Source organism: Onychomys torridus, unplaced genomic scaffold, assembly GCF_903995425.1.
Source record: "Onychomys torridus unplaced genomic scaffold, mOncTor1.1, whole genome shotgun sequence".
Classification (NCBI taxonomy): Eukaryota; Metazoa; Chordata; class Mammalia; order Rodentia; family Cricetidae; genus Onychomys; species Onychomys torridus.
The window spans coordinates 369942-379550 of NW_023411978.1; the positions used below are offsets into that span (position 1 = coordinate 369942).

Consider the following 9609-nt stretch of genomic DNA (forward strand, 5'->3'; position numbering starts at 1 on the left):
AGTACACATATGAGAAATGCTCAGCTACATAAATGTTCATACAAATGTATACATATGTATTTTTATGCATACATATGTATTTATACCTCTAAATGTGTGTCAGAAGAAGGCACATCTACATACATAAAAACATTTATACATACATGAAAGTAATTGATATGGTTCAACTTTTATCATGGAGATATTTTGACAACTGCACATCTTTGACCATGAAAGGGAATCAGAAGTTTCTCTCAGATGTCAGTAAGGAGTTATTTGCTTAACTTCTTGGCCAAGGGAGCTCCCATAGTCCAATGATGATTCACGAACCATTTCCAAACCAGGGTTAGGTCTCCTAATATGATGGTGATAAACTAGTACTGAAGATCCTTCATACTTAAGTCAACATAGAACAGATATCCACATGGTATCCCATTAGAAGCTTCCCTGATTATGACTCCATGGGATAGGAATGGAAAACTAATCTACATATAACTCCAGCAAGAACAAAATGTCTCATGCTCATGAACTACATGATGTAAAACAGTACATTTTGAAGAGTCCTCTAATGTTTTCTATTTTTGTCATAGTTGCCAATATTAAATAGAAGTAATCAATTACTTGCAAGGATCATGATTAATTCCATGAGGTGAATAAATGCCCTACACTCATAAAATGCCAGAGAACCTGAGACTAGAATTGTCAGAGAACAATATCCATTATTTGCCTTATTCCACTGAAGTCAAGTTGAAATAAAGTTAGTCTTGAAGACATAATGATAAGCTGATAGGTCTGGTTATCACCTGACCATTGTCTGAAATATTTAATTTTGTATTAATAGGGAATTAATACTATGACATGCAGGGGTCTCTGTTAATAGACACATAGAGGTTCTGGGTAGCAATGTTATGATGGGTAATGCCTTTTTCATGTGCCTGAACTTAAGCCTCAAGTATCTGTGTTGAAAAGGCTCCAGAAAGATTCTAACCCATTCATAGCAGGGGGATCATTCCAAAAAGACAAATTTTTCCAGTTTCAAAAGTCCTATCCCTCATAGAAATTCAGAAAGTGAGTTATTAGACACAAGGTAAGCCATTCACAGGTTTTAAACATATAGAATACCAGAAACAAGGAAAAAAAATGTAGGCTCCTTTTTTTCCTTTTTTTATTTATTATATTTGTGTTTTAATTTTACACATCAGCCATGGGTTCCCCTGTCCTCCCCCTCCCAGGCCCACCCCCACCTTCCCACCAGCCCCTCCCCTCCATTCCCATCTGCTCCAGGGCCAAGACTCCCCTGGGGATTCAATTCAACCTGGTGGATTCAGTACAAGCAGGTCCAGTCTCCTCCTTCCAGGCTGAGCAAAGTGTCCCCACATAAGCCCCAGGTTCCAAACAGCCAGCTCATGCACTAAGGACAGGTCAGGGTTCCACTGCTTGGGTGACTCCCAAACAGTTCAAGCTATTCAATTGTCTCACTCATCCAGAGGGCCTGATCCAGTTGGGGGCTCCACAGCTTTTGGTCAAACACCCTAATGGTCATGCTGGAATTCTCATCCAATAATTGATGGAAGTAGATGCAGAGATCCTCTGCCAGGCCCCAGGTGGAGCTCCAGGACTCCAGTTGTTGAGAAAGAGGAGGGACTGTAAGAGTGTGAATTGTGGAGAGCAAGATTGGAAAAGCACAGGGACAAATAGCCAAACGAATGGAAACACATGAATTATGAACAAAAATCTAGGCTCTTAATTACTCTCAAGGGAGCATGAAATACCTCACTGTCACTAGAAATAATTATCTGATTTCCAACAAAGTTCATTCCTTGCAGGTTGTCTTAGAAAGGAATGGGCTGACTGGAGGAAAAAAAAAGTTCCAAGATTTTCCATGTGTCAAAAGGAATTGACAATGCTCCCCCCCAATATTAGAAAACTGTACCTCCGAGACCTTAAATGAAAAAAAGGATTATAACAAGTAAATTTCATTTTAAGTAAAATTCTTTATTGTCCATCCAAAGACTCTAGTGGTGGAAAGGCTAGTGTCAGGAACAGTTATTGCTTGATACTTTCATCGACTCTAGGTAACTGGATAAGAGTAACAATGCCATAGCTGTTCTCACAGATGATCTCCGTAGGATAGGAAGGAGCAAGACTCTTTTTCTGTGCCAGGTAGTAAAGGTTGAATTGGATTATCTTCCTTGCTTACAATGCAAAACTTTTAGACTAAGATTGGGATGTCACATCTTTAAAGAGAAGTTGTAGCTTCAGAAGCAGGATCTTACTTGCTGCACAGTTGACAGGAGCAGGTAAGTCAGAGCTGTGATCCTTGGAATGAAACAATCCTGACTATGCTCAGCTGCATGGGCTCTATCTCCTATAGATATCTTAAGGAGTCTGCATTTTCTGGGCCAATATAGAGTCGGGCTTCGGTTATACCCAGGACCAACTGTGTCCTGGCATAAAGCAAGAGCCTAATTCCTTGCTTCTTATTGTAGGACTATGTGCATTCAAATTGAGCCCGGAATAAGAACGAGTAAGTACAATGATCTTAGTTCCAGCAAAGCAGGAAAATCCTGTGGTAACCTTGGAGGTCTCCATCAGAGATGCTGTTACAATTCTCCCTCCCAACTAAAGGTACATGTGCTGCCACTGAAGCAGCGGAATTGAAAGTGCACAAGAGAAAAAATGGCATTTTACTCTTGGCTATGACTCCAATTATTAAAAACCAAACAAACAAAAAAGCAACTTGTGCCAACTAGGAGGTAATCATGTATATGATGCTTGGGCCAATGCCTGTCTATATAAAACAATTCTCCCTTTCTCCCAGCTGCTGACTGATTGTGATTCTGTGCTGAGGATTGCAGCTTGCTGCTGATAGTTTCCGATTTGTCATGTCACTTCCTCAATGAAATGATAGATTCTTGAACTTTACCACTCCAATAAGTATATTTCTTATATATACATATATATATATATATACACATATATATGTATATATATGCACAATAATGACAGAAATATGATGCTACTTTTTAAAATAATAATGGTATATTTCACCATACTCTGAAGATAGGCAGTTTGGATATGCTAACTTACTGTATCCTAAAGATTATGTAATATTTGAGGTTTTTGTATTATAATGTATTATTCATAATATTTATATACTTTTTAAAATTTCTCCTTTGTATGTATTCATTTATGTGTGGTTCCACATATGTGTCCAATCATGTAGCATTCATAATGGATTCAAAGTTCCATAAATAATCACAAAATACTTTGCTCATTACTCATATACAAATATAGATACTTTGAAAATATTCAAAATCTTTTGCATTTCCCCTAGGAGAATTCTGCTGTAAACATCATTCTGTTTTTAGATCATATAGTTACTCTCTTTTGTGTGACATCTGAGATCTGGGAAAGCCCCTGTGTTTTCTGTTCTGTGGGGCTATCAGTAGAACATGGACAGACAATCAAAGCTAGCATACATGCTAAATTCTGCCTTACCATCCAAGTACTAACCAGGCCTGAGCCTGCTTAGTGTCTGAGATTAGGCACCAACTCTGAGATACCACCTTACACCTGTTAGAATGGCTAAGATAAAAAAAAAAAAACACAGAAGACAGCTTATGATGGAGAGGATGTGGAGTAAGGGGAACTATCCTCCACTGCTGGTGGGAATGCAAACTTGTACATCCACTTTGGAAACCAATATGGTGCTTCCTTAGAACACTGGGAATCCATCTCCCCCAAGACACTGCTGTAGCACTCTTGGGCATATACGCAAGGAATGCTCAATCATACCACAAGGGCATTTGCTCAGCTATGTTCATATCAGCATTGTTTGCAATAGCCAGAACCTGGAAACAACCTAGATGCCCTTCAACTGAAGAATGGATAAAGAAAATATGGTACATATACACAATAGAGTACTACTCCACAGAGAAAAACAATGACATCATGAGGTTTGCAGGCAAATGGGTGGGTCTAGAAAAAAAATCATCCTGAGTGAGGTAATCCAAAGTCAGAAAGACAAACATGGTATGAACTCACTCATAGTAAGATACTAGATGTAAAACAAAAATGACTAGACTGCTACTCACACCTCCATGGAGGCTACCTAGAAATCAGGACCCTAGGAAAGACACAGGGATCACCCAATGACAGAGAAATGGATGATATCTACATGAACAACCTGCACAACAGTGGGAGTAATGAAGGGCAAGTTTTGAGGGAAAGAGAGCTTAGGGGAGCAGGAGATCCCAGTTGGATTAAGAACAGAAAGGGAGAACAAAGAATAACAGACCATGATAAATGAAGACCACATGAGAACAGGAAGAAGCAAAGTGCTAGAGAGGTCCCTAGAAATCCACAATAATACACCCACTGGAGACAATAGGCAATGGTCAAGAGAAAGCCTGATCTGACCTAGTCTGGTGATCAGATGGCCAAATACCCTAATGGTCGTGCTGGAACTCTCATCCAATAACTGATGGAAGTGGATGCAGAGATCCTCTGCCAGGCCCCAGGTGGAGTTCCAGGAGTCCAGTTGTTGACAAAGAGGAGGGACTGTAAGAGTGTGAATTATTGAGACTAAGATTGGAAAAAGCACAGGGTCAAATAGCGAAACAAATGGAAGCACATGAATTATGAACCAAAGGCTGTGGAGCCCCCAGCTGGATCAAGACCTCTGGATAAGTGAGACAATTGAATAGCTTGAACTGTTTGGGAGGTACACAGGCAGTGGGTCCTGGACCTGTCCTTAGTGCATGAGCTGGCTGTTTGGAAACTTGGACTTATTCAGGGACACTTTGCTCAGCCTGGAAGGAGGGGACTGGACCTGCCTGTACTGAATCTACCAGGTTGAGCTGAATTCCCATGGGAGTCTTGCCCCTGGAGGAGATGGGAATGGAGGGGAGGGCCTGGGGGGAAGGCAGGGGCAAGGGCAGAAGGGGGAAGGACAGGGGATCCCATGGCTGATATGTAAAATTAAAACACAAATATAACAGAAAATTCTGCTTTTCCCTCTTCGTCAGCACATTAAATAGTATAGGCCATGCTGACAATATCTGTTTAATGATCCTTCTTCAGCATGTAGTAGTACATTGGTTTGCTTCATAAGCAAACAATTTTGTAAGCACATTCAGCTGAAACAAGGGTACTAAAATTCCATCAAATATCAGTTTCATGCTCAGGAGTTTTAGCAATGATGTAATGACATTGTGTTTCACACAAGAGGAGAATTTGACAAACATGTTAAACAAGCTGGCCAGGAAAATTTCATGATATTACTCACATGACATATGCCTCATGTCCTTTGAATGGATGGTGATGCCTGCATGCCTGACTTCTCTGGCATATATATGTTCTGCAATTAGAACCCAGGAAATCATCTTCCAAGCAGCCAGATAGCTGATGGACTCTTCTACTAGGCATTGGGTATTAGAAGCAAATAAGTAAACCAAAATGTATATTTGTCAAAAAACACACAGATGATCCCTAATGTTAGCACCTACTGGGCATCTTTCCATACCTATTCAATGGTGCTTGTATTCAGTCAGTTTCAACATTGATTTCAGAATGCCTAAATAAATACTAAGCATAAATCAAGGGTTTCTGTTGTTCCTTTTAATCACAACATATACTAAAAGTGATCAATGCTGAGGAGTCTTTTCTAAATAAAACTTCAAAATTCCATTAAATTACAATCTATCATCATTTTTTTGAATATCTGTTTTTAAAATAGTTTGACATTGTTTTGATCATAGTTTCAATCCCCTGAGCCATTAATATAGCTATGATTTTACTAATCATCCTCATGCGCTGTTCATTTCAAAACCACAGCTAACACAAGGACAAACATCATGGAAGTCTTGATTGTACCACCAACTTCCAATGTAAAACTTGTCAGGACTCAGCATATTCTAGGGTATTATATCCTTGTTTCCCATAGACATGATTGAATGTTTTAAATTTTTTTGATTAAAGAAACATCTACCACTTAAATGAGAAAAAATAATTTCCAATGTATCAACATAGCCTGATACATTAGTCTCAGAAATAGTGAACCAAGAGGCAGTCCTTCTTTGGCAACATCTCTGAAGGCATGTCAATTCAAATCTTTTTCTCTATAGTCATACTATACCAACAGGAAACTTTAGTTGTATCTCTCCAAAAATGACATCATTTTACAGCACTTTTATGAAATTCCACACCTGCAGAAACTGCTATGTTTTCACAATATTATGTCTAAGGCCACCTAATAAATCCACACAAATCAACATTTTCCTGGGCAAAAAAGATAAATATTTATTGAGAACAAGTTTGAGCAACTGGTTTTACATTCTACGCCACAAGAAAATAGCAAAACTGCAAAGAGAAGACAAAAACTGAAAACAGCAGCTTACTGTCTTTTACTTTAACTTGATAACACTTAGTTGACCCAGGCCTTCACTCTTGGCCTGTTTCCCCAAGAACATTTTCCAGTTTACAGCTCACTGATGATTCTGGGTAAAAACCACTTTTCTCCTGAGCATCAAATGTCAAAGGTTTCAGATGAGCTCTCTAACTTTCCTGGGGTTCCTAGTAAATGAGGCAGGGGTGCAAATGTAAAAGTCTGGCAAGTTTCTTTCCTGAGGGGACCCATTTCTCACTGCTGAAAGTGACAGTGGAACATTTAAGATGTGGTACTGACTCCAAGGTCTGATGCATGCGTGCAGCCTGGAGTGTGATCACTGGTCCTTTCCCTAGGTCCTTTACTATGAAGTGGCAAGACAAGCTTCTCTTTCTGCTCTTTCAGGGGACTGTGTCTCAGCTTCATGCTGGGACTATCAGCCTGCAGAGAGAATTCCTTGGCCCACCATTGTCAAGAAGATTGTTGTGAAGAGTGAGAGGTAGGGGGATGAGCAACAGGCATGGGCAGTAGTAGACTCCATGTGGACTGTCTGTGGCACCACACCCCTGTGTACTTTGACCCAGTTATTTAACTTCGGATTTATTTCATGTACTGGAAAACCAAGGGGTTAATGTAAAACACCCTTCAGGGAGGCAGAGGTGAGAGGAACTGCAGGCAGCCTGGTCCAGGGATGGAGCCAGTTCCAAACCAGTCAGGGCTACACAGTGAGACCCAGTCTCAAAACAATACACACAACAAAAGCATGCTTCCCCAAAGAAAATCCAACAAAAAACAACTCTGGGGTCTTTCCCAGCAGAACTGCCTAGGATCCACACTCCTACAGAAATACAGTTTCTGAGCAACAAGGAGCAATCACCAAGTAGATAGGTTTTTATGCTTTGAGAGGCCCTTGGCCACATTTCAGAGCTTATTCACATTAAACACTTCCAGCAACACTGTTTTCACAAATTTTCATATCACATAAAAGCAGCAAATGAAAAGAGCCCAGCAGAGAACTGCACAAGGTAGGCACTATAGACAGAGCTAGTCAACGACATTTTCATTTCAATAAACACTGGGCTGAAAGCCTAACCTGCATTGCTCCCTGTAAACAGGGCTGAGGCATGAAAAAGAGCAAGGCAGCCCCAAGGGGCAAAAATCTTCTAAGGAGACATGGATGAGGAGGGAAGCAGGAAAGAGTACAGAGGGAGACAGGGTGTTGACCAAAGTACCAAAACTAATGCAAATGGGAGAAAAAAAATGTGGGAAGGAACAGACAACATATCTGCAAACTACAGTTCTGAATGGTCCTTTTTAAACAGCCTGACAAGGAGCAAACATGGTTTTAAAAAGGCATAGAGAATGTCTCTGTGAAGTCTTAGAAATATCTCCTTCCAAACAGAGAAAAATGGTCTAAAAAAAAGAAAAAAGAAAAAAGAAAAAAAGTTTTGGCACTTAAGAAGTGTAAGCTGTGTTCACCCTGGCAGGCAGAAGCGCATGGAATTGTGAGCTGCTTTGGGACACTGGGCAAACATGTGTCCTCCCTTGCCACAGAGGTTGCACAGGATGATCTTCCTGCAGTAAGGGCTCTTGTGCCCCTCTTCCCCACACCTGTAACACCTGTCCTGCGTGCAGGTGCCGCTCATGTGGGTCCGGGAACCACATTTAAAGCACGTCTTGGGCTGCCCCTTGTACCAACTGTAGCCCCTCTCTGTTCCCAAGAAGAAGGAGCCAGGCAGGTGCCTCACTCCTCCCTCCCCCTGGCGCAGCTCAATCTCACACTTGTACTCCCCAGTCCAGATCCCAAACCTGTCAGTCACTTTCATTGGCAAGGCCAGCACATCACAGTGGCGCTTGAGCCAGGTCACGATATCTTCCACATCCACGGTCTCATTCCGGAAGAGGATGAAGAGGGTCTTCAAGCTGGACCTGCTCTGTCCCAAAACCACAAAGTTCTCCCAGCAGTCGTCCTTCTCCCGCTTTTCCTCATAGACGCGGAGAAACAGGGCTTGCTTGTCTGCAGATCTGAAGCTCACATCAAACTGGCGGCTGCCAGGGATCTGGATGACAGCACAGATGTCCCCAGGGTCCATGCCAATGGAGCGCAGGATGAGCGCGCCCACCACGAAATCGCGGGTCGGACAGGCACTTTCTTCTCCCTGGAAACCTAAGCGCACAAGAAAGCGGCCCTTACCCGGCCTGGAGGCTGGAGGCTCATCCTGGAGTGGTCGCTCTGTAACTGCGTCTTTGATTGTGACAGGCCTGGGAGGGGACGCCATGGCCGCTGCTGCTGCCGCCGCCGCCGCTGCCACCTCGGCCATCTTCCTTTGAATGGCGTCTCTGGCTCCGGCTCCCTCCATCCTGCAAGCATCTGCTGCGTAGCCACCAGGGTCTCTGCTGAAGACCCTTGGGTCCCCGCGGCCGGCAGGCGGGAAGTGACCGCGGCCGGCAGGTGGGAGTTGACCGTGGCCGGCAGCTGGGAAGTGGCCGAGGCCGGCAGGAGGGAAGTGACCACGGCCGGCTGGTGAGAAGTGGCCGCGGCCTGCCGGTGGGAAGATGCCGCGGTTCGGTGTGGCCAGGCCTGCCGGGCTGCCCAGCCTGCCACCGGCACCTCTGTCCCTTTCTTCTCCCCGCCACTGCTCACAGAAGTCGTGCTTCTTCTCAGCCAGGTTCTTCACCACCTGTGCCCAGCCCATCTTCTCGCCTGCACCCTGGGCTTCCTTAGCCTGGTCCATAAGCTGCTGGGGAAGCAGGAGCTGCAGCTGACCCTGCTGTACATCCTCCACTGCTCTCCCACTGGTCGCCATGTTGCCTCTTTCCCAGACGAGAAAATCAGTTTTTTTTAAACTAATTTTATATTGATGTGTTCTTATACATAGTCCCCTGAATCACTAATATAGTTATTATTTTACTCATCATCGTCATCTAACACTACAGAAAACATCAAGTCAGACTTGGTCATTTTACTACCACATTCAAATAAAAAACTTAAGAGGACTTAGAATATCCTATAGCATTATATCCTTAATACCATTATTAGACATGACTGAAATTTTATTTTTTGATGAAAATAAACATATCATTTAAATGAGTAAAAAATATTTCCCAATGTATTAAACTGGCCTGATACATCAGGGGAAAATTAGTGAACCCAGAGGCAGTCCTTCTTTGGCAACATCTCTGAAGGCATGGTATTTCGAACAGTTTTCTATATATCTATCGTAATACCCGCAGGCAACTTT

The 9609-nt window shown here is 42.6% G+C and overlaps 1 protein-coding gene across 1 annotated transcript; it reads right to left on the bottom strand.

Moving 5' to 3' along the window:
* Positions 1–5033: 5033 nt before the first annotated feature.
* Positions 5034–9204, bottom strand: LOC118575434 (zinc finger CCHC domain-containing protein 3-like). Its single transcript, XM_036175995.1, has one exon. It carries the CDS (start codon positions 9172–9174, stop codon positions 7843–7845), a length of 1332 nt encoding a protein of 443 aa, XP_036031888.1. The 5' UTR covers positions 9175–9204; the 3' UTR covers positions 5034–7842.
* Between the last annotated feature and the right edge of the window lie 405 nt (positions 9205–9609).